Below are 25,768 nucleotides of genomic sequence, written 5' to 3' on the forward strand. Positions count from 1 at the left end.
GAATACCATCAAATTAATAACTTGAAACTATCACATTAATTTCACAAAAAAACCAGAAAGAAAAAACAATCATTAAATGAAACACATAATAGATGGATGGGTTTCTTTAACATACGACGACTAGGTTGAACCTCAAAAACTAAATACGCCTAAAAATCTAGACTGTATTAAAAAGAAAATAGATCATGAATATCTCTGATAGTGACCTCTACCGTTGAATCGTATGTGGGTAATGGAACAAGTTTAGCCAATTAACGACTGTTTTATCGACAGAGTAAATCCTGGAGCAATGACCTCGATGTTGAGGAGCGCTTGACCTATATATCACTAACGTAGCCAACATGCATACACGTGTTAATTCACGTTCTATCCACTTGTATTCACATTTAATTAACCATTATATGCCTAGTAAAATTATCTTCAAATTTCTCTCTGCCTTGCTCATCCTCCAATTGAAGATCAATAAAAAATAAACTGAACCCGATTTTTCACGTAGAATAAAACACTGGTATTCCGATAAGCATTGTATAAAAATAGAATGTGAAGGTCATTTCATGATTCCTACATACAAAGCTTCATCAGACCGCATTTAATTAATTGTTCGTTATTAAATAACGAGTGAATCTCATTGAATATAATATTCGTGAACAGTCGAGCAAACGTTAACTAATTTCAGGCTCGAACAAAAGATGAAACAGATATTCACGGCCATTGCCAGATCTTTAAATAGCTAACCAACGGCAAACGTTTTAACTTAGGTCAATAGCGTATGATTGATCAAACTGTTTACGTATGAAAAATATTAGTTAGTACTCAATGAAAGTACAAAATCTGATCCGATTGCTATCTGATCTGATCTAGAACTCCCGAACTACGCGATATTTAACCGATATAATCGTCCAAATCGGACTGGTAAACTGTTACACGTAATGCCCCTAGCGATGTATTAAAAGTACAATGAAAATAATCATACTTTATTCTCCTATGGTCAGGGACGGTTAAAGGGGAAGGTCGAATGAGGGCAACATCCTAAGAGTCAATGTCCTGTTGATGACAACAGAGAACACACCCGATTCAGGTCGTGAACGATTCACTGTTACAGTGATAACAGCGAATAACATAACAATCTTTTAACAACACGCTATACGAATAACAATCAATCTTCCACTGCGACTCTATTCTTAAATAATAGAAAGGCATCCACACGAAAATAACAGTATAATATTGTTAAGGGTGTTTTTAGTTGTCTACCTGCCACCTCGAGGGCACTGCCAATTATGCGTCTCGTGCGACGGCAATCCGAAGATAAAAAATCCGATTCAGCCGCAACGGGCTGTTATTTTCGTCACAAAACACTACACATGTTATCACAAAGCATTGTACACTCTCATCTCAAAGTTGTCCTTTTTGTTTGATCGACAGATCGTCACAAATGAACGTGGTTTACACAAATTCACCTTCGTACTCGACGCAATGCCGCCATATTTCCTGTTATTCCGACTACTCTGGGGCCCGTATCTCCATTAAGTACGCAATGACATAGATGGGCGTGCTCAAAGCACATTTCAAATTTAATAGTACTTTTGTATGTGTAATTTAATGACACATCGCGTCTAAAAAAAACCCAAATACTATGCATAAACGTATTGATTTATATGCCTTTTGTTGGAAATATTCAAAAATTGTTATCTAAAACTTTGAAATAGAACCATACTTTGTAATCTGTGTATACCTTGCATGATTAGAACCTTCAAATTTAAATCATATTTATATTACTTCTTAGAAACAAATACAAAGGAATTATAGAACCAGAAAATAACAATATATGTAGTTATATGAAATAAATATACGAACTACACCTACAGAAAGCAGACAATTGAATCGATAACGTTGAAAGCGACACAGAAATGGTAAGAACCGTGAAGTATAAAATTACATTACGAATTGATTCTTTTATACCTTGTCCATATCTAACAAAAGTAGATGAGATATAAAATAAGTTAACTATTCAATAGATTTTTGTCTCACTCGCATATTAGTATTATTCGAAATGTTACCGATGTAGCAATTTACCATTCCAGTATCACTACCATTGTTACCGATTCATCAAAGGATTTGAAACTGTGTCACTTTAAAGCAATATTTTATTTTAGTTTATTCTATTCTATCTTAATTTTCTATTTAAATCATTTTAAACAAAATTAAAACCTATGGCAGCCATTTGCTCAAAATATTTGCTATATAATTCGCAATTATATCATACCACCATATGATACAATTAACAATTATATATCAAATACACGGTGCCCGGGTCTCACCACGTGGAGGTTGCTGCGAATGGAGACCCACCCTAGCCGCGTCCCATCCACCCTCCTTTTGTATAACTTATTATTAAATATCACCTCCTTTTAATGTGCATTTGCAACGCGATTGACCCTCAATCGCTATGCAAACGGACAATAAAATGAGTTTTGTAAAGAATTGTCACGAAAATATAAAACTATCTTAACAATATCTTATGTAGCCAAAAATTTACTTAATCTACTAAGCGTACTACATTTACTTAATCTACTAAGCGTACTAAATCTACTTAAACTACTTTAAAGCTAATTTAATTTAAAAACTACCCATCCAACTAGAAATCTACATAAATTTAAGGGAAATTATTCCTACCTATCAATAATTGAAACATGTTTCACCCTACCTACATAAAAATCTAATGGAATTGAACTCATGATACATCCAGAAACACAAACAACACAACGACAGCGAAACAAACCCAAAAAGTAACCAACATCGTACGACACATACATCTTTCAATCGGCCTGCGAAAAATCTATTGGATCTAAATCCACCTGATACACCCAGAAACAAAGACAAAACACCGATACATGGAATCAAACAGAAAGAAAACCAACGTGCGACACACACGTATCTGATAACAGCAAATTCAAGTTCACATGTAATTTACGAAGAAATTACAATAGAAGAGATTCAAAGATTACACCAAGAAAGAAAAATAGTGAAAAAAACATTTGAAGGAAAACTGCAAACACTGGTACATCTGAAACAAGAATGTACAACACACAAAAGAATAATATATTGATTAAACTAAACCTACCAGAACAGTAACATTTATTTGAAAAACGGTCATTTTACCGCTATCGGTAGAAATAAGTAGGTATAAAATGTCGATAAGTTTAGTATTAATAAAACTTACAGAATATATATATATATATATATATATATATATATATATATATATATATATATATATATATATATATATATATGTAAATAGGGACCATACGTATACCTCTTTTTTAATAAATAAGGCTACAGGCGTCTTCCAAAATTTTAGATCTGTAACAAAGTTGTATAATTGGTTAATAATAGCACACAATATTGTTTCATAATATCCCTCCTTTTTATATATATATTTTTTTGTCACTTACTTTCTTTGAATAATATTAACGTGTCCGTATTTTTATCGACGTGATATGATACAAATTCTCCAAATCCACCATCTAAATATTTTCCTAAAATCGTGAATCTAAAACAAACTTACATAATGGATTAATAAAAGCACAATAATTAACCAACAAAATATTAATTAAACAATAACACCAAACAAGACACATTTTAATGAAGTATTATATCTTGTAATGTGGTAAAACCTAAGAATTCATTTTTAATTTATACAAAATATTAACTTAAAAAAAAATGTAATGCTCTAATTAAATATTAATAGTTTCTTTCTTAATGCTCAATAAATTCCAAAGCTGTCATAAATAATGATACACAAAGGATATCTAGAATATTTACAGATCAGTCATGAAAAGCACATACCAATACTAAATAAATTCAGACTTTACAAATGTACAGATTATTGTTTATTTTAATGACAAACGCCCGATTTGTAACGACATAAAGATAAACATAACACTCATTATAATTAATTTTTATTGTCATTAAAAATGATGAGTGAAATATTTTATCTTTTTCGCTAGAAAGTAAACGAAGAAAAAGTGAAGAATGTAGTAAAATAAATATAGAAAAAAGTGAGCAAAAATATCGCGAAAATTGCCTGGCAATTTGCCAGGGCCTTCTTTATAATTCGCAATACTAATTAATCGCGAGGTGCGTCATGAAAAAGCAATACGCGAGCAGTCACTTAAGGACGCTTTTTATAGTTCGCAAATCTAATTTATGCACCCAGAATTTAAATACGCAACACTAGTAAACTAGATTTTAGAAGAAATGATCTACTTAGGTGCAATGTCACCATAGTGCAATGTAGCTTTTTCAGCTACGTAGGTGACTCTAAGTGCAAGATCATACTTCCATTTATGAATCAATCAAGAAAAAAATCAGCAAAAATATCACGAAAATTGCCTGCCAGAAATGACAGGGCCTTCTTTATAATTTGCAACTTTATATTCGCAACACTAATTAAGAGACTTTTAGGTGAAGATTTGATATTATTTCCACATTATCTTGGGTATTTTATTTATTATGCTTATATTTCATTATGCTAAAATTTTATTTATTAATGCTCGCAACGATTAAAAAAACGCGATCTTACGTATTCGCAATACTAAAGAAACAATCGCGATTACCATTAAAAACTGTGATGACTCATTCGCAATGCTAAAAGGTGAATCCGCAATTTGCCCAAAATAATGTAGCCAGGCATTCTGCCGAATAAAGTAACGAGCATAGTGACGATATAGTATAAAGTAATGGCTTTGCATCCAGAATCCAGTATTTCCGAATGCAAAAGTCATTCGTTGCAGCCCTCTTCTCTGGGCCTCTTCGGCTCACAGCCTCTTCTTTCTTCGGGCGCAATGCCCGGAATCTTCTCAAACTTAAATCTATGCTCGAGATTCCCTAAACACAACCCAAAAGTGATGCAGCAAAAATCAAAAACATTAAGCGAGACAGCTAACAGCACGCAAGACGAGCAACGACTTAAGAAATCGTTGTTCGTGGTAAACGTGCCAAATCTCGAGCAGAAAACGTTCGTTTCGTGCAAATCGCGACCGCGACCGCGGGGCGATTCGAAAAATCGATCGAGTAAAGCCAGTGGCGAACGGCATACCCCGTTCGCGCCAACTAAACCGTCGATCATTCAAATCTAATTTCCTGAAACAGGTTGAACCACGCGAGAAAAAACGCGCCTGCCCGATCGGTGACTGTGGTCAACCTGCCCGGCCCTACCTACTTAAATCTACCACACAATCATACCAGAGTAAACTACCTGTCCTACCTAACGCTATATTTAAAAAGTGGCAACAGACTCGTACCAACACATACATACAACACACGGAATAGTCGCGAACTTGCATACAATCTCACACGTTCCAAATTTTACTTACTTGCATACTATCTATTACAATCTGATGTAATAATTACAATTTGAGATGTTACTGATTACACTACTGGTACATTACTATCATTATAAGTAATAATATATTTAATGGAATGAATGCAATAGTTAATGTTTGCTAAAAACCGACGTATTCCCTCAGTCTAATCACACGTGTGGTAAATACGTCGTACAATACACTAGCACATCAGATTGCGAGAAAATCTTATAAACTAGTGGGGAATCATCGTATTCATCACCTTTTCCCCATCCAAGTAGCACATGGGCACGTGAATGGGGTCCTGGCAACGAACACGGAAAAGGAAGCTGAAAATCCTGATCTAAATATAATCATTAGTACAAAAACAACAACACATATCAACCGTACTTCGGTTTACGTAGGTTTATTTTTTATTTTATTTTTATTATTGGATATGTGGGATATAGGGAGAGTAGGAGGGTATATAGACACACAATAATATTCGAGCGATTTCATCATCAAAGCAAATGTTCTAAGATATCAAAATTACATTCAAGTTTAATGCTTTAATTCCGAAATCAACTCGTTAAAATATAATTGAATGTTTTCTTGCACATGTAATTTAACATAGTTTCGATAAGCAAATAAATAGACTTTAATATTTTGAAATCTCTAATTACACCAAATGTAAACTCATTAGACAACTTCTATTATACGATATTAACAGGAATATTAAATGACTGGAACATTTAATATTCTTCATAAGTGTAAACAGTATAATTAACAATGATACACGTCACATTATTAAATGTTTATATAATAATTGTAATTGTCACAGATACGAAGTCGGAGGACATCCGACTTCATCACTAAATACTGCTGAATTAAGGCAGTATATGATATTATTTATATCTTTATATAAGATCTATCAAAGATATTTAAAAGGTATTTAAAATTATAATTAGTTCTAATCAAAATATTTCATTTGTGTAAATGTTTATGTATGATGCTTTAATTTTATATTTGCTAGACATTCATACTGGACGTGTATAGATCATGATATATTATATTATCATATTATATTGCTCGTATTTATTTATTTCATAATTATCAATTATTATTATGCTATTATATATTATAGTATTATTACATTATTAACGTTGTATTGTAATATTTAAAAACGCGAAATGCAAGAAAACGTAACCTGATCTAATAAATAACACATATAAGATAAAGTTTAGTGCTCACAGGTATAATTCTATACCTGTTGTCACTATGCTCGTTAAACAAATTCTGTATAAATACAACTAGTCACTCGTGTCGATTCGAACCTTTCGTCCTACGACATGATGAATGACCAGAGGAACTTGAAAGCATGCGACTCACCGACCGTAGATCGATGATGCTGCTGATGTCTGAGAGAAGTCATCAGAGATGTTTATGATGTCCAGAGGAAGTCATCGAAGATGCTGCTGATATCTGGAGGAACTGGTGGTGGTGGTGGAGGTGGTGCTGCTGCTGCTGCTACTGATGCCTTGGTGAAATCGTCGAAGATATGGCAAATGTCTGAAGAAAGTCACATTATGAATTAAAATTCATGTTATCACACAATGAATCAGTTAAGAAAAAATATTAAAAAATGTTGCTTACCTCTAGGAGAACATTGTGAACGTTGTCGTCAGGGTGGAAATGGTAGATCAATCCATCGTCGAAGTAATAGCTGAAAAACTTTAAAAAGAACGAAACTATTAGAATTAGGTTTACGAAAGTGATTATTGAAATCTAGAGTTTCATAATTAAAGTAGAAAAAATAATTACATTTTTGGCTCCTGGAGCACAGCAATATCCATTTCAAGCAGGCGATGATGTGACTCTAATACCGGATATAAATATTTTAAAAATTCAAAAAAAAAATAAAAATAAAAGACTATTATAATACTGTAATAGAAAATATTATAATTTACGAAGCAAACACTGACTCTATTCTCGCGTATGACTACTATGATAAATTAAATATAATTATAATTAGAGCAGCTGTGCTCTAAAAAATATAAAAAAATTAAACGCAGAAAACACTGACTCTACCAACCGCATTGCGCGCGGTCACCAAAATTTTCTGGAAGAAAACTATTATTAGTGAGGGGACAAAGGGAGAAAATAAATAAGACACAGTTTTATTTTTCATATTATTTTTCATTTTCTTGGAGCGTTTGTTCATGAAAATAACTCTCTGCTAAAGCTACTAAAGCTGAGCGAAATATCATATATAAGTATTATAAAACATTTGCAAATATTGCAAATTATTAATTAATAATACATGACTGATCTGTATGATTTTTGCTTCGATACCATTTGTCATCAAAATTTAAAACATATTAAAATTTACTAATTTATTAATTATATCGTATGTTATAAACTAATCATTTATTACTCATATATATATTACGAATTAAAATCCAGATTTTACCACACGATGAACCAATTAAGAAATAATATAAATGATTCACCTTTCACAATTAAAATAATTCCTTTTTAATAATAAATTCAGTATTACCATAAAATCTTCATAAATACTACTCCATACATACTTCTACTGCTACTGTCCCAATCACTATTGGTCATTGTGATGTATATAAACCCTCATTTTAATAATTTGGTACGTCTCGTCAATTAATAATCTATAACAATGCAGAATGAAACAGTTGTAATCAGAATGTGTAGTAATAAAACCAACTGTATTGAAATTATACAATAATCAAACTCAAATCACGTTGTAAAAGTGCAAAAAATCTATAGAGAATTGTAAGAATGAAATGCACGAACAACAAATAGACAAAGAAAATTTAAACAATTGATTTACATTTAGAATATTAATAATATACAATATATAATTAACCAAGAGTAGGTATCAGTTGAATAAAGGGTTGGTGACGATAAAGATGCTTGTAGGATAACAACTGTAAATATTCTGCAGTCGATAAGCAAGCTAGTTACATACTTCGAAAACGGCGAGACAGGTTCCGACAGGTTCGGCAGGACAACTCACACTAGCACGCCGTACCACTGCGTACCCGTATACGTGTGACGCATGCTCGTCTCCACTCCGCTCACGCTGTAAATATGACACCAAATTGAAATGATGTTTCTAGAATATCATGGGCACGCGCGAAAAAGCCAAACAACACCTCATTCGATATCAAAACTTCGAAATGAAAATTTACAGTAAAAATGAGAAACAACGCTATCGCCATGACAGCTTGAACTATTCAACAAGGGATTTGAATCTCGACGCGTGCGCATTAGAACATTAACACAAGCGCTATTTCAAACTCAAATGTATCTTAGCAAGAACAAATTATTAAATTACTCACTAATTTATCGAAATGACAATTGTTACGTAGCTAACGATTCTTCGTACAGCTTGTATGATCAGGGAATCCCGATTGTCTTGTAAATTTCTTGAGGGAGAGTTATTTTGTTCCTACGTTCTTTACTGTATCAAGTACAGTTTATGTTTAGTGAACAGCAGATGAGTTGTTAATTTCTTGAAGGAGAGTTGTTTTATTCCTACGTTCTATTACTGTATCAAGTACAGTTTATGTTTAGTGAACAGCAGATGAGTCGTAAATTTCTTGAACGAGAGTTTAGTGAACTGTAGTTGCTTCGTTCTTACGTTGTTCCTCCCAGCGAGTCGAGATTAATAATGCGGATCGTGTAAAAAAAACTCGGTCCTTATATACTAATCGTAGGTGCAACAGGTTAACCAATCAGATCGCTCGAGTTGAAAGCGTTAACCACTTAGGGTTGAAGCGAGCAGTGGCCACCCTCGTATCGATGCTACGAGCGATCTGATTGGTTAACAGGTGTTACTACGTTTGGGTATATAAGGGCACGATTTTTTGCAATAACTTTAATATCAAACTTGACTTGTTGGAGGGAGGAACTCCAGCGCTTGCACTTATGCTTAATATATAAGGGCAGTTAATTTATTTTATAAGATTAACTTCTTCAATGCAAAATGATAGAGCTGGTTGGAAGGAACAACAATTAACGCTAATGAATATTTTAGATCATTTCACGCTTATGTTTCTTTCTTAACATTTATACTTCATTACATTCAATTTAATACCACGTAGAAAGAAAAGAATATTCGTTTTATGACAAGAAATGTACTCGCGTACAAGTGTACCAGAAGTTAATAGAAATTTGTCTGCGCAGAACAAATAATAAATCGTAATTAGTCGAACTATTGGAGGGAAAATGGTACCAACTTCTCCTAAATAAAATATAATAATACTTATGTTTGCCAACAAAATTGAATGAGTTGATAATAAATGAAATACTTCTATCATAAATATCAATTTCTTTTCATGGCGAATAAAACTACAATAGAATATCAAAACTCTAAACTCTTGTTGAATTTATTAATTTATGTTCGTAATTAACTGTTATTATATTTATTTATGCATGTATATTTCATATAATATATTAATTCTTGGGATCACTTATTCTAATATACAATTTCGATACTAATGAAAAGGTTATATACAAATTAAACATCCTTATGATGTTACGAATATTTTATAGGTAACTTCTATATTTTCGTAGTTGAATTGAATATCTTTTGCTTGATTGTAAAGTTCTCGTTCTGGATTACAGAGGGCATATCAGAACTTGTAACTTCATTGCACTATCGGTATTTCAGAACATGAAACGCAAAGTCGTATAAGATGATATATATATACATGTTTCCGTGTATCTATTCTAGATATCGGTGCTCAGATAAAATTTATGCTGTATATACTTATCACCATTATACAACAATTATTTACATATTATATCTTGATCGTGTTATTTCATGTATTTTTACAATTCAGGTACGTAACATCACAACAAATGAAATTAATATTAAATTATACATATATTCAGTTTCACAAAAAAAGGTTATAATTATTAGCAATAAGAATATACGGAGAATTGAAATTTAAAAAATTACAATTCTCTTGTCTTGCAGACTTATATTTTTCCTTTAATCCTGACCTTTTTATAAGAATACGTGGAATTTTCAAATGTCACCGTTCCTTTGAATGTAAACAAGTCAAAGACCAATTATTCCCACTGCTATTATCGATACGCGCTATTTTCGTATAAACGACATAACTGAGCTCAGACGCTGCACTAAATGCATCTGCAATCGAACTTTGATGTATATCAAGTATCGCTTTACCAGTTATACGAACGTTATGCATCAGTTGAACACACCTTCGTACTATACGATTTACGATGTTTACACATTGTGTACTCCTTATAGAAAGATACGATCTACCCGACAGACACGTCCTGTCTTCAAAGGGCGAATACTGCAATGCAAAATGCACCAAATTAGAATTGCAAAATGCATTATCGCGATATAGCATTTGGATAAATATACACGAAATTCTTTGTATAATTTGAAAATGCAAATCCACAAAAATTGAGAAAGAAATGATTGATATGAACGATAACGTGCCAACAATTCTTTGGAAGAGCTACTTCAAGGTCTAACAGAGGAAAATTACAGTACACCAACAGTGACCACAAAAAATTCAGATGTAGATAATTACAAGAGGAAACTGGTATTGCTTTTACGCTGAAACAATCGAGCGTAAAGACGAACTTTTCGATGTCATGTCCATGAAATATCTTGACGTGCAATACAACTACACAAAAACACCGATGACGTAGGTTAGGCTAGCCCCTGAATGAAGTGAAACGATGCGCATATACCCGCAGGCAAACCTTCCTCTTGACGCAAACCAAAAAAAGAGTGCTACTTGTGGGTTTTACCTCGAACAAAAGATTTTGTACATTGTGAATCTTCTATCTATTATACGATAACATATATATAGAGATAAAGATCGAGATTCAATGAAAATATCATAAGAGACTCTGCTAACTTTCTCTTTACTACTCGTTACTAACGATAACAACTTGCAACGTGCGTTGTTCGTCGATTTATCAATTTTTCAGTCTTTTAATTTCCACATCTCTTCTTTACAGATTTATCGTGACGAAACTGCTTAATTATTCCTCTCTGCGCGTCCCTCTTAACGCATGCAAAACACTTGTGCGCGTTTTTCTCCTTTGTCCGATACGTGTAATTAAAATGCACGTAACGTTCAATCACCTCAATCATGTTATTAATTAGGATTGCAAAACAGTACGGTTAACGTACAGTATGGAGACTGGGAAAGGTCAAGCTGCTTGATCTTGAGACCCTTCGTGGAAGAAATTAAAAGAGAAGGTACAGACTGGACGTATTAAAGAAAATTCATTTCATTCATTTTGAAAAATAATGTCAACGACGCTTTTGCAGTATTAAGAAGAAGCTGGTGATAAAGCATGAACGGAAAGCGTACGATCGTCGATCACGAGCTCATTGAATGATTCTCTTGTTGTCTATCATGGACACTGGTAGCCTTTGAATTCGTGGACGTTTGCCACTCATGAGAACCGCTGCATGTAAGTTAATTAAATACCGTATAATTATTAAAAGCAACGATCAACCGTTAGTTACATTAAACGGCATCTCGATAAAAAAGTAACGATTAGACATCGTGTAATGAATAATTAAACTGTTTTACGTCTATTATTTTTCTAATCTCGCAGCACGTGCTTACTTGCAGGAAAAAACATCGCAATGATCGTTGACAATTGTTTAAGTATATGTATTGTCGAATATTCAAATCGTTTCATCGATTCACAGAACTGCATCTTAAACGATAACATATGGGAAGTATGGAAAAGACCGAACAATAGGGTCAAATTAGCTAGAAACGTGAAAACATGGAAAAGAATTTGCATAGTAATATTCCATTGCTCTCTCTACGTGATAAGAAGTCTGCTCCAAAAGTGGCGATAAGAAACCAATGAATGTACACACGTAGAACATCACATAGAACGTGGCGAATCAGCTGATGTTAGTTGCGCGACATGACTTACTTCCACGACCTGAACTTGCATATAGAAAAATTGAAGCCGGTTGAATAATGTTTTTTACTTCTCTGTATTTGGTAAATATACCAGCAGATTCTTAATGAATCATCATAATGCCGTTGTACATATCTATTGATAAGAATGCGCAATTATGTATTGTCCTATATCAAGTATGATTAGGTAACAGACTGCAACGGGAGGTTTCATTTTCAAAGCCGATTACGACGTAGAACGTTTTTCCAGCAGGATAGACTTCGAACAAAGTATAATTTTAATCCCATGAATTTCATTAATTTGTTATTAAGTAGAAAAGCCTCTTAAGTAATGGCATTAAATTATTCACGAGCAGTATTTTAAATAAGCGTAAGGAAACTAAGTAAAGAAAGATTTCAAAGATTATGGAATTATTTTTGCTAACAAAACATAAACTAATCGGAGTTAAATTATACTATTTTGCAAAAGTGAACATACAGACAAAATAATTGGTAATTATATATATGTTTTAATTGTATTAACAGTAAAAATACTCTCTTTCACCTAATCTTTTACAGACTTGCAATCCGATTAACGTGTACGTGTTAAGATTACTTATAGATGTTGCCAGCTTTAATGCTGTGAAAAGTTTTACAGACGAAGAACTACATTAGAGGTATATCAAATCAGCAAATAACTCTAACACGAGATATGTTTTGAAGATAGGGACGAAACCAAATATAATAAACACCGTTTATCAGCCTGTCGGTTGTGTGTCAATTATCAGTTATGTCGTTGCTACTACATTTTATTTCAGTGTGCTACTGATATTAAGGTACTAATATGTTTTACAGAGATTTGTTTACAGAGATCGGATACCTCGTTAGAAAAAGTTACAGAAGTCATTAAGGACTCGTGGTAATTACCTTATCAAACATAATGCATATTATAAATCGAACTAAATTAAACAAAACAGTCAGCTTCTGGCTGGACAAATATTTGTTCAAATTATTCGGGCGACCAGTTCGTTCTATGGAGGAGGGTGCTGTTGGAAAATGCAACGGGTCAACAGAATGATTGAAAGACAATAAAGTAAAAAAGAGTCAAAGACCAGCTTCGCTCAAGCTGAATTCAAATTAACCAGGCGTAAAGTGGGCGGTCGATATATTTAACGGCAGACTACATCAGAATGCTTCCTCGTTGAAATCCAACCTCTGCACGACCTCGCTTCCCTAGATCTTTTCAGTTACTCGTCCCAACGTTTTCTGTTGCAGATGGACATTCGTTTCGCTTAAACAGAAAAAAATTCTACAAAAGGAAACCTATCACGATACTGCTTAGAATAAACTAACAAATATCAAAGTTGCTGTAAAAGTGCATCAACGCGAAACGTTGGATACACTCGATAAGAGTAAGACGACAAGGATGTCAGACCACGAACGACGTCCCTCTGAATGCAATTTATATTTCTGAAAAACCGTTGGCTAACGCCGACTATCTTCGAGGTCAACGAAAATACAGATATACAGAAGCGTTGCAATACTACGCGGTCGTGTTTATACGACCGAAACGTTGAAAAGTGCAAGACTGCAGGCGGCACGTATTGCGAGGAGGAGACAAAGCAAAGGAAGATGAACGTGATGAACGGCGCAATTCGGGGGGCTCGTCGCGTCTCTCGCGAGGCACCGCGTTCCGTCGCGGGTGAGCTACACGTTGATGAAGAGAGCCGCAGGAAGAGAAAACGCGAAGAGGAATAGAGGGAACGAGTTAGATAGCCTCGGAAGGAGGTGTAGGAGGGTTGGAGCTGCATCACGCTTGGCAAGCGCAGCGATACCATGACGTATCGACCGAGCGCGCCACGCAGACTGACGTCATGATCACGGCCTTAGTCAGACCGCGAACACGTGAACAGCACGCCGGTGATCACGCGGTCGCCGGCTGACACTGCACCTCCGATTGGTTGGTCACGGCGAGCCCCTCGACGCGATTGGTCGAGGTGTAGCGCGCCGCATGATCACGCACACAACCACCGCAACGTGTCGAACTAACCGACCTGAGAAAGCTTCATTGCGTTACCAGACGTCCGACGGTTGCGTCTCTTACGCCTTTTTTCACACGACATATTCTAGACGCGAAATCGACTCCTCTCGTTAACGGGCGAGCCTTCTTAACGTGACACGCACGCTCGCGCCAAATTAACATGGACTCGAATCAAACACCTCTTTCACCGCCGGCCTCACCCCAATTGAAGCATGTAAGTGAACGCCAAATTAAAACTACCGCCACCGTAGACCGACTTGCTGCCCGCGAAATATAAACGCATCTGGAAATGGCAACCGAATCCTCGTTTCGTCGTGGCTGAACTCTCGCGACCAGCAAGCCTTCGGTTTCTATCTGCCCGACGTTTCATTTCCGCAGCCCCTTCGCTTTTCCATCCCCTCTCTCTCGGTGGATTTCCCTGAAAATATTCGCACCCGCCCTAATTGGTTTCAATTAAATTTGTTTGAGAAGTGTTTGAGAAGGGGGAGCGTTTTCTGAAGGAAGCTTTCTTCTTTCGCAGATTGAACCGCTTCAATCTTCGTTCAGCGTTGCAGCACTTTTGGGGGACAAGTTGTTAGAAAAAACAAAGGCTGCGGACGTAAACACGAAGAAGGAAGATGACGGAAATGCACGGCCTGGTTTGCCACCGACTCCACAGCCTTCTGATTCGGAAGAGGATGAACCTCTCCGAAAGAGACGCTGCGTGGAGCAATGCGAATTGGCAAAGGTAAATATTACTGCGTCGGCACGCTGTATTTTCTACGCATCTTAAATGCAGATCTCTTCTTTTAATAATCTTTTCCTGCGCCACACGATCTACTAGCCGCTGTAATGTACATATACATATATGCACGCATGCGCGCACGCTTTATAAAGTTGTTTTACCGAGATGACCCCGTTTGCAGCGTGCGTTCACTCTCGCACCATTTTTGTAACTTATCCTTCGGGTATGATACAACGCGAAGGTGCTCTGTACGAACACCTTCACCAGGATACCTTTAGTGACTATTAGTAGATAATTCTAATGGTCGCTTCTAATGGCGTTGTACTCATAAATAAATATATTTATATGCATATGCAGGTCCCGAGATTATATAGTAACGACGTTGAAATGCTTTCGAATAAATGGCTTATTATCTTTTCACCCTAATCGTTCTTTCTATATTATTCTACATAGATAAGAACTGCGCGAGCCTCATTTATACTTTTTTAAATACCCGTATAAACAGTATAATCTTTTTCAAATAGCTACTATTGGACGGTACACCACCCCCAAGTCCAGAACCAGCACGCGTGTCCGTGATAATGCGTGCGAATAGAGACGGTACCTACAGTCCTGCCAACTTGATGCCAAAGATCGTGACGACGTGCTCAGAATCGGCTGCACGTGATCCGCAGATCTCCAGTCCACAGTCCGAAGTAACCACGCGGCAAAAGATAGCAGAGCCAGAGAATGTACTGAAGAGCTTGAAGTTCAAGATGAGCCTACGGAAAGAAGAGATTATTGTGAACAATAAGAATACGGATCGCGAGATCTCTCAACCGAAATTACATCCCTTAGCACCGAAACTTACGCCGATTATGGTAACCGGACTTTTAGGATCACCCTTGGTTCTTCCACGAGCACCTCTTCTATTAGTAACCGCGCCTACAACCGCGACAGCGACAAGTGTAGCCGCTCCAGAATCAGCTGTACGACGTCGCGTTTACGAATGCGAGCATCCCGGTTGTACCAAGAATTACTTCAAATCATCTCATTTAAAAGCCCACACGCGAACCCACACAGGTGAACGGCCTTTTTCGTGCCCGTACAAAGACTGCAACAGACGGTTTTCAAGAAGCGATGAACTGTCTCGACATAAGCGAACACATACCGGAGAAAAGAAGTTTGCTTGCACAGTCTGCCAAAGGAGATTCATGAGGAGCGATCATTTAGCGAAACACGTTAAGCGGCATGCTAGAGACAGATCCTCTTCTAACAGCACTAGCAGCGTTAAAGCTTCTGTTGCGCAAGTAACACCCACATCATTAAGGGTAAGCTTACTTCCAGTCATAGCATCGCGAATAACGCAGCCAGCTCAGCAAATAATTCCACCTCAGTTGGCAGCCTAAAACATACAGAACCAGTGATTTAATATCACTTGATATATCTAAACTTTCAGTTTAAAGCTTTAAGTACCAAGCTTTAACTTTAACAAATATGAGGACCATTCCAGGATTGCGAAAAACAAAGCTTGATTATTATTTAATTGATAATCAAAAGCAACATTTGTAAGAACGATGTCCCAGCCATATTAAGAATATCTTAGAAAGATCCTTTATCAGTTTACGGATAATCAAGATAAATATTCTGGCAAGGAATGCACTTATTTTAAAATGTGAGAAATTACCAAACCAGAGGTATGCTCGATTAACCGTTTTGTGCAGTACATAAAGAAAACGGATACAAAGACAGAAAGAGCGGTGATAAATCATAAAATGAGGCTCTTGTGCCGTCCGTGAATCAAGTACCTATATAAATGTGTCTGTGATCTGTGATGCATAAGCGCATTGACCGAAAAAGAGTATTTATTTAAGAATACAAAGATGGTTTTTATTAACAGAACGGCTATGCAAAAATGTTAAAAATATTTTGTTTTCATCATCAACTAGTTATACGTGTTAATTATGAATATATGTAGCTGTACATATGTATATATAGTTTGTCTGCTTAAGTGATATCAAGATGAAAAAATAAGACTTTAATATCGTGTGTGTATATATGCATATATAAAGATAAGTTTTAAAGATTTTTCTACAAAATCAGAGATTAATTAAATGACTTATATACTTTCGTATAATTATTGTGTGTACATATATCATTTGCCTTGCATTCTCCTACCTGTCCTCTATTAAGATCCATGATTATACTTTAAATTTGAAGTAGTCAATACACTTTTTACCTTAAGAACTTTGTAATAGAAATATGTGAATAGAATGTTTCAATCCATTGAGAAAATTGATTCTTCAAAGATTGGGAATTAAAAAGATAAAAATCATTCAAGCGGAGCAAAAAATTTCTTTACAAATAAATGTAATCTACAAAGCTATCGATTTGAATAAAATTTGTTATCTATCATTCACATTTTCGGAAAAACCAAATTATCAAAAATACATATTTCTACACAAGTGTGTATAACTTTTTAGATCTCTTCTAAGTGAAGTAACATAAGGCTCATTTAAATTCAAACTAATAATGGAGCATTCCATAGTTTATTTGCAGCATTGATGAATAATTCACACTTCCTTCATATGCTCTTGACAAATTAGCCTAGGATAAAGTTGTACAGGTCAATTTTAAAGACATGATCCTCATTAGTGGTTTCTCACGAAACGTCGTGATTTCTTGCATCAGCCAAGGACTCTCGTTTTTTTAATATTCTAAATGTCATAAACAGGTGCGCGGAATCGATAAATGACGTAAAATGTCCTCCTAATTGCTGTCATGCTTTAATTTAAATTTGTCTTTACTATTGAAAATATAGCGTACATCAACATGTTTTTCTTTTGTTGCTATATTCTATTATAATAATATATAGTCATTAAGTATTCAAACTTATTACTTTAATCATTTTTTAATATGAAAAGACTCAATATACATACCATAAAAATTAATTAGTATAGAAATACAAAGTATGTAACATATGAAAAGCCATATTTCTATATTTTTTAAGTTTCATCATAAAGAAGAATAGATATAATAGAAATTTAAATACAATTGCATATGCTCCTTAATACTACTTTCACGAAATTGTAGTTAACATTTCTTAATAAAATTTGTATTAGAAGTTTGTTTGGTTCAACAATCGTCTATGTTATTGAATAGATATTATCACTTCTTTGCTCATGAATAAATATTATACTTCTGTAAGTGCAATATCTTCTAAATATTGCATCAAGAACAAGAATTCCACTCCTCCGTCTTTCATAACACAAAGTGAATGAAGAATGGTAATTATAGACAATAAATTTATTCGCACTATTAGTCATCCATTATTAAACAGTTTAACGTATAGATGTACACCTACACAATTACTATCGGCATCGCATATGCAAAGATAAATGATTAGAAAATTTATTACTAAAATTTTTTGAATAAAATATGTATCATGATTTTGTAAAGAATGACAGATGCGTATGTATATATGTATATTCTTTGTTCCAAAATAAAGTGTATATATACATTTCACATATGTTGGTACTCTAATCCCCATGTATCATAAACAGATCAATCTGTTTATCATAATATAAAAACTCTTATAGTAAATGCGTATATGACTAATTTGCATTGATAGTTGATGGAGGAAATACAAAATATCGCTAAAGAATTTTAATGTATATTTATAAAAAAATATAGAGTATTTCCAAATATTGTAAACACATTCAAGCAAAATATTATAACTCTATATCAAAGTCTCAAATATGCAACCTCGATGTTCTGTTCCAATAAGAGTACAATTATTTTTGGTAGAATTTTTTACTTGAATCAGATGCCATATCATATAGCATCTGGGACGGTTTAAATGCATCGCCATAATAGCTTTGGAATTCTTCCATTTTTTTAACTAATTTATTAGCCCCATATGAATCTACCCAACGGAAAGGTCCTCCCGTGAATGGTGGGAACCCTAATCCAAAAACAGCTCCTACATCACCCTCCAGCTGAAAACAAATTAATGTGCACTGAAATAACACGTACGATTCGATATGAGAACTTTACTTACGGGATTGGCCAATATATTTTCTTCTAAACATAGTACTGCTTCGTTAACAAATCGAGACACCATCCTCAATTGACGATCTTCCATGGATGTGTTTCCTTTTGGTTCCAATTTGTATTTCTTTAAAATGTCTATTACTGCAAGGTTGATGTTCTTAGTTTTTGTTTTACTTTCATACATGTATATTCCCTTGCCAGATTTCCGCCCTAAAAATCATACGCATTTTACTAAATATATTTATACGAACAAAGTATATATATCTAAGGTAAAAATAAAAAAAAAAAACGAATACCTAAGAAACCAGCTTTCACCATTTCTGACATTATATTTACATTTCCACCTCTAAAACGTTCGCCTAAAGCTTTTACCAAATATACACTTATATGAGCACCCACATCAATTCCAACTTCGTCCGATAAAGTAGCTGCTCCAACAGGAAATCCAAACTTTTTAGTCAAGCTATCCAGATCCACTGGATCTACACCTTCCTATTTTTACAGTCATTACTGTTCTTGTATTGTTCAATTTTACATAATAATAAAGTATTGAAAAGATCAAAGGGGATCTTTAGACATTGGAGATATTGGATCACTGTTTTACGAATGTTACCTGCATCAATCTTATAGCCTCTGATAACATAGCAGAGAGGATTCTTGTTGTGTAAAATCCGGGTCCATCTCCAACAGTGATAACTGTTTTTCCTTGTCTTAAACCTACATCCACTGCACTCTTTATAGTTTCAGCGGATGTACCTTTATGCGTTATTATCTCTAACAATTGCATTTTATCTACTGGAGAGAAATAGTGCATTCCAATCACCTGTAAACGCATCGTTTTATTTAATGAAATCAAAAAGAATAATATGTAATGACTACCTTATCTGGACGACTACTGCCAGCAGCTATATCAGCGATAGAAATTGCTGATGTATTCGTGGCAATTATACAGTGATTTGGTGTATTTGCTTCAATTTCTTTTATAACTTTGTGCTTAATCGCAATATCTTCGAACACAGCTTCGATCACAATATCTGCATTTTTAAATGAACTATAATCTAAAGTAGAGTCGAGCTGAGAAAGATATTTATCTTTTTGAAGTCTTGAGACATAAAAAAAAAAACAATGATAATAAAAATTTGCAACTTCATATGTAAATTTGCTAATAATTAAGACACGTTTGAAACTAACAAGGAGTATTTCCTTCTTTTTACGGCAGTATCCATTCCTTTTTGTATTTGATTAAGGCCACGATATAAACCCGCTTCATTCGTATCTTTCATGACTACTTCATAACCTTTGTCTATGCTGACTTGAACAATACCTGCCCCCATCAGACCAGCACCGACAACAGCAACTTTTCTGAAACAGATATATCAAATTTAATGAATTTTGTCAAACAAATTAATTATCTTTACACGTGAAAAATTTACGTACTTAATAGCGCTTTTAGGTGACCCAAAACGATTTTTCTTACACGCAGTTTGTCCAATGAATAAACTCACGAGACCTCTGCTTTCAGATGTAACCGCCAGCTCACCAAACCCTTTAGCCTCAGCCTCGTAACCAGCTTTTATTCCTTTATCCAAACTAACGCGTAAAACATCTAAGATTTTAAGAGGAGCAGGATATAAACCCCCTGTCTTTTTCATCACCTCGCTTCTTGCTCTGTTAAATATTTGGTTCTTTACAAATTCGAAAGATAACGCATAATTGATAACTTGATCAGTTAACGTTTTTGGGCCTCGTTTAATTTTTAAGGTCCCGTTTGCAATATCTTGCGCAGCCTTAATAGCTACCTCTTCCAAATATTTCATGGTGCTGCAAACATTTTAGATTCGTAGACTTTTCATGCATTATTTAATGTATTTTATACATTAGAATTCTTTGTTTAAAAAAAATTAATTAAAACAACTGTTACTTTTGTTCTGCTGTCCCATTGCCAGGACCGATACGGTTCACTAGCAAATCCACCAGCCCGAGACTCTTAGCTTTTGCTGCCTTTACAGTTTTACCAGTGAGCATCATATCCATTCCAGTGAAAACTGACGTTAATCGTGGTAATCTTTGAGTACCACCTGCACCGGGTAAAAGACCTAGCAGTACTTCTGGCAGGCCTAAACTTGTCTTCTGGTCGTTCAAAGCGAGCCTATAATGGCAAGCCATTGCTACCTGTGGCGATTAATATATATGTATGAATAATTAAAGACTGTAAATCTTAGAAACATTAGAATGATGTATGTTCCTCGAATTGCATACCTCGAGACCTCCACCCAGGCAAGTGCCCTGGATTGCGGCTACTATTGGCTTCGGACTGTTCTCGATGTTGTTCAAAATTTGTTGACCCTCCGATGATATTTTATACGCATCTTCTGTAGTTTTCAAACCTTGTAACATATTAATATCAGCACCGACGATAAAACAACCCGGTTTTCCGCTTGTAAGAACAATCGACTTTACGAGAGAATCGTTCCCTATATCTCTCAGGATAACTTCAATTTCGTTCATCACATCGTGATTCAAAGAGTTTACCTAAAAAATGAATTATATTTGTCAATCGGTCGTTTATCTAATAACGTCTCTATTACAGCTAATATCAATATAGTTGTACGTATCGACGTATACCTTGACACCTGGGGTGTCTATAGTCAAGACTGCTACATCTTCCACGAGTTTGTATTTCAAATGTTTTGCATTTGCTGGAGTAGCCAACGTTCTCACCGCATTATATAAAGCTGAAAAATAATAGTTACAGCATAGTATGAATCGTAAAAGGCAAAAGGGAGGAGTTTAATCGACCAGTTATAAAAATAATCACCACCCGGCGACAGTTTACATTTTATGGATACTTTGTTCGAATAAAAAATTTAAGCAAAGTACTTCAATTTAGTATATTTCGATGATATTGATTTACAATAAAAAATACATTATCAATTATCTTATTTTGACCATCGGATGACATGTAGACGAGATAAGTTTAGTAAAATGCTCGAGAGCAAAGGTTTCTCTCTCTTAGTTTCAATTACCTGTACGTGCTGTAATACTTTTATTAATGTACGAGAAACTCGTTACAGCAGTCAATAATCTGTATTGTGACATGATTTTACATTACGTGTGTACGCCCGGAAAGATATTAAGTACGAGGTACGCACATGGAACTAGACACTGTGCAAATGTGGAAGCGGCAGTGGCCACGCATGCGTGCGAAATCTACGGTACCAGCCGACATTACACAATTCTCCATGCTCCTCGAGGACTTTGACCCCGTTTAATTATATGTGCGTGACTTTTTAAAAAAATAATAACAATGATAATAATTCCGAAAAGATTTGGCAAGTAAATAATTTTCCTCGCGTTATCGTACTCCTCTCATTTTGACTCGATATCTTCAAAATAAGAACATGATATTATAGTCTTTTATAAAAGACTACAAGTTTATAAACTGGCAAGATTCTATTGCATTGAATGTCCTTAAATTTAATCGAGAATGCATGTATTTGCATAGGTATTGCATCTATTAACCACTGTTTCATACATCTTAATATTTTCTATTTTCTTCGCAACGATTTGTATTTAAAATTGTACTGTTGCAATCATACCTTTAAGTCATCATTTTTTTCGTCAAATGTTATTTCATTGTCCGCGACAACACTTTTTTTTAATCGTGTAATATACATACAAATAGTATATTACATTTAAATAAAATTCGAATTATTTTTTTTTAAATTTAGCGCGACCCCCTTGTTGATTAACTAGTGGCGCCATCTCTTCGCAGAAAGCTGGAACTAATTCTCGAATAGTTTCAGCACTTCTCACAGAGATGGCGCCAGTAGTTTTCGAGTAGTTCACTTCGCTGTCGATAACGCTGAGCGAGCAGTTTGAGCACTTTTCACAGAGATGGCGCCACGGGTCCGCACGTGACGTAGCTATCCGCGACCAGTTTCAGCACTTTCCACAGAGATGGCGCCACTAGAAATCAACAAGGGAGTCGCGCGAAATTTAAAACATATTTACAACATTATTTAAATATATCGCAATGCTATATTAAATTCTGTTAATTAAATAATAATTTCTTGTTTCTCTTATAAGTGTCACGATACATAATTCCAGAATATACATCATTATACTTGTTATCATCATAAACCATCGAAGATATAAATTGCAGGTTATTATAACAGAAAGATGATTCTTTGTACCAACGATAGCGACTGATAAATGCCGTACAATCCTTCGAATGTGTATCCGCGAACAGATTGTTAATCCTCGTAAAGATCTACGTTTTTCTTTCGAAATTTTTACCGTTTAGGGCCACCGCTCGTCTCGATCCGTCCCTATACTTATTTGGAATCTATCTGAAATGGAGCGTTCCATTGAATAATATTGGGATGAGTGGCAGGATTTTCCAATGATCTGATCAAGATGAAAAAGTTATTCAATGTGTAATAGTCGGTGAATCCATTGAAAAAGTAATATTATTCAAAGTATCCTCTGAATGTACTTCTCCCATCGTATAAAATGGTAGAGATTAGAACATCTTCGTACAAAAGATATTTTGCTGAGGTTTTTGTAATTCTAATAAGTGTATTTATATTTTGTGAATATCTGTTATGTTATCTTGTACTTATTCAAGTAAGTCAAAGATACGATATCGTATGGCAGCGTACGGTCGACAATAACTAAATTAAATTAATTAAGTTCATTTCGTGTTTCGTTTTTGTTCTAACAGTGCTCTTGGCCACCCTTGATACCCAGTAAAGTTGATGTGGCGATCGTGCCACCTAATTCAGAGGAAACTCCATTGAACGCACTGTTTCTAAGCGATACGCACTTATTGGGTCCTAGACACGGACATTGGTTTGATAAATTAAAAAGGTTTGGTTTCAATTAGTTTACGAGCGAATAAGTTGAGAGCGCCTTGTGCTTTTCAAAAATGAAAATTTAATACTTTCTTTTGTGCAGGGAATGGCAGATGTACAGGGCGTTTCAAACTCTGCTTACCCTTCATAAACCGCACATTATTTTTATATTAGGTGTGTATTAAAATCAAATTTTAAACGTAATATTTCTGATATTTCGATAATATTATTATTAAACTGCAGATGTTTATGTATTATGTGGACTATAATGTGAGAAGAGTATTATTTATGGTGCAAAGCAGATCTTTATTTAAATTTTATTTCTTTGTACTATTTATGTTTATAAAGATATAAATTTTTACATAAATGTCTGCAGTTCACTTATCCAAAGCTGTAAAGATAAATATTCAGAAGAAATTAATGTATGTAATAATTCCGATAGGTGATTTATTTGATGAAGGACAATGGAGCACTGCCGTGGAATTTGAACGATACATAGAAAGATTTAAGTCATTATTTTCAGTGCCTGAAAAAACTAATCTCCACGTTGTTGCTGGAAATCATGACATTGGATTCCATTATGGTATTGTACAGTATCATCGATTGTTATAATTAATTTATTACTATTCCTGACCGAGAATCATTTACGCAGCGATTACGCCATACACAAATCAACGGTTTGTAGACGGTTTAAAATCACCGTCCATAACAACAATTAGTGTCCAAGGAAATCACTTTGTGTTACTCAATAGCATGGCAATGGAAGGAGACGGATGTTTCTTATGTCGTTCTACAGAAATTGGATTGAACGATATTGCCAGTAAGATTAATTTTTACTGTAAAGATAAATACTCAGAAAAGATTGTGGTTTCGAATATAGAGACATAAATATATAATATAAAATAATTTTCAGCAAGTTTGAAGTGCGCAAAACGTATGACAGATGGTTGCGACAAAAATACTACAATCACAAGATATAGCAGACCGATTCTCTTACAGGTCAGTAGACAGTTTCTGTGTGTAAAATAAAACTGATAATACTTGAATTCTAATTACAGCACTATCCAATGTATCGAGAATCCGATCGAATTTGTAACGAACCGGATCAAGCACCGGATGAGATAAAAAATATCAAATTCAGGGAACGATGGGAATGTTTGTCAAGGGAAGCATCTGAGCAAGTACGTAAAATGTTTTGTTACGATATTAGGAATTATAGTAATTGTAGACACATGAATTTTTTTATTAAAGAGAAATCAACTTATAGCTTTTAGATATACTGAACCCAAGATTGATTGTAAATGGTCACACTCATCACGGTTGTACAAGATTACATAGGAAAGATATATTAGAGTTTACGATACCCTCTTTCAATTGGCGTAACAAGAATAATCCTTCAGTATTATTAGTAAGTTATAGATTTTAAAGATATTTAATTTAACATTTATATTTTATTATTAAATATATATACATACATATATATTTAACATTATATTGATATTTCAGGGTGTATTTACTCCCAATAATTATTCTCTGTCGAAATGTTACATGCCCACGGAATCTACAGAAATTAGTATTTATGTTATTAGTTTAGTTTGTATTATAATATATTTTATTAGAAAATGTAGAGGAAAACAAAATCGGTATTATCTTCTAAAGTTTCATTGAAGTGGTGTGTTTCTATTTGTCGATAATATTAAAAAATGTTGAAGAGGAAATGTACATGTAGTGGATGTATTGTAAGTAATAGTAAATGTATTCTAGTAGTTAGAGAAATAAACTAGAATATAAAATTAAAGCCTCGAGTCATTGATTAGTTT

At 34.5% G+C, this 25,768-nt stretch overlaps 4 protein-coding genes across 5 annotated transcripts in view; 2 read left to right on the plus strand and 2 right to left on the minus strand.

The window, feature by feature from the left end:
- Positions 1-1,509, minus strand: part of LOC143431333 (uncharacterized) — a 62,221-nt gene extending 60,712 nt beyond the window's left edge. The window contains exon 1 of one of the 2 annotated variants that reach the window (XM_076907985.1): positions 1,458-1,509. The gene's annotated coding sequence lies outside the window, so the exon portion shown is untranslated. Of the gene's footprint in view, positions 1-1,251 lie in introns of both variants that reach the window. The other variant, XM_076907984.1, reaches the window with a different exon arrangement.
- Positions 1,510-14,343: 12,834 nt separating this feature from the next.
- On the plus strand, positions 14,344-17,172 carry LOC143431217 (uncharacterized). The gene is made up of 3 exons (XM_076907789.1): positions 14,344-14,550; positions 14,857-15,063; positions 15,585-17,172. Exons 1-3 carry the CDS (start codon positions 14,497-14,499, stop codon positions 16,446-16,448), a joined length of 1,125 nt encoding a protein of 374 aa, XP_076763904.1. The 5' UTR covers positions 14,344-14,496; the 3' UTR covers positions 16,449-17,172.
- Positions 17,173-18,833: 1,661 nt separating this feature from the next.
- Positions 18,834-22,286, minus strand: Mtpalpha (monolysocardiolipin acyltransferase Mtpalpha). Its single transcript, XM_076908012.1, has 11 exons — positions 22,119-22,286; positions 21,718-21,827; positions 21,352-21,624; positions 21,014-21,264; positions 20,530-20,913; positions 20,284-20,454; positions 19,972-20,194; positions 19,706-19,915; positions 19,389-19,584; positions 19,100-19,302; positions 18,834-19,037 (listed from the first exon to the last, which is right to left on the minus strand). Exons 1-11 carry the CDS (start codon positions 22,189-22,191, stop codon positions 18,834-18,836), a joined length of 2,298 nt encoding a protein of 765 aa, XP_076764127.1. The 5' UTR covers positions 22,192-22,286.
- A 1,321-nt stretch (positions 22,287-23,607) lies between these two features.
- Pgap5 (Per1-like protein PGAP5) lies at positions 23,608-25,653 on the plus strand. Its single transcript, XM_076907728.1, has 9 exons — positions 23,608-23,721; positions 23,819-23,964; positions 24,052-24,122; positions 24,391-24,531; positions 24,601-24,768; positions 24,862-24,947; positions 25,007-25,129; positions 25,216-25,356; positions 25,455-25,653. Exons 1-9 carry the CDS (start codon positions 23,608-23,610, stop codon positions 25,614-25,616), a joined length of 1,152 nt encoding a protein of 383 aa, XP_076763843.1. The 3' UTR covers positions 25,617-25,653.
- The last annotated feature ends 115 nt before the right edge of the window (positions 25,654-25,768 follow it).

The sequence above is a fragment of the Xylocopa sonorina genome, chromosome 17 (genome assembly GCF_050948175.1).
Source record: "Xylocopa sonorina isolate GNS202 chromosome 17, iyXylSono1_principal, whole genome shotgun sequence".
NCBI lineage: Eukaryota > Metazoa > Arthropoda > Insecta > Hymenoptera > Apidae > Xylocopa > Xylocopa sonorina.

Coding starts and splice junctions, on each gene's coding strand:
- Pgap5 (XM_076907728.1), top strand. CDS start 23,608: ATGGTAGAGATTAGAACATCTTCGTACAAAAGATATTTTGCTGAGGTT. Junction 24,532..24,600: donor TGACATTGGATTCCATTATG/GTATTGTACAGT, acceptor TCATTTACGCAG/CGATTACGCCATACACAAAT. Junction 25,130..25,215: donor CAAGGGAAGCATCTGAGCAA/GTACGTAAAATG, acceptor ATCAACTTATAG/CTTTTAGATATACTGAACCC.
- Mtpalpha (XM_076908012.1), bottom strand. CDS start 22,191: ATGTCACAATACAGATTATTGACTGCTGTAACGAGTTTCTCGTACATT. Junction 21,625..21,717: donor TAGACACCCCAGGTGTCAAG/GTATACGTCGAT, acceptor TTCATTTTTTAG/GTAAACTCTTTGAATCACGA. Junction 19,916..19,971: donor GCAGTAGTCGTCCAGATAAG/GTAGTCATTACA, acceptor ATGCGTTTACAG/GTGATTGGAATGCACTATTT.
- LOC143431217 (XM_076907789.1), top strand. CDS start 14,497: ATGGACTCGAATCAAACACCTCTTTCACCGCCGGCCTCACCCCAATTG. Junction 14,551..14,856: donor CCTCACCCCAATTGAAGCAT/GTAAGTGAACGC, acceptor CTTCTTTCGCAG/ATTGAACCGCTTCAATCTTC. Junction 15,064..15,584: donor AGCAATGCGAATTGGCAAAG/GTAAATATTACT, acceptor TTTTTCAAATAG/CTACTATTGGACGGTACACC.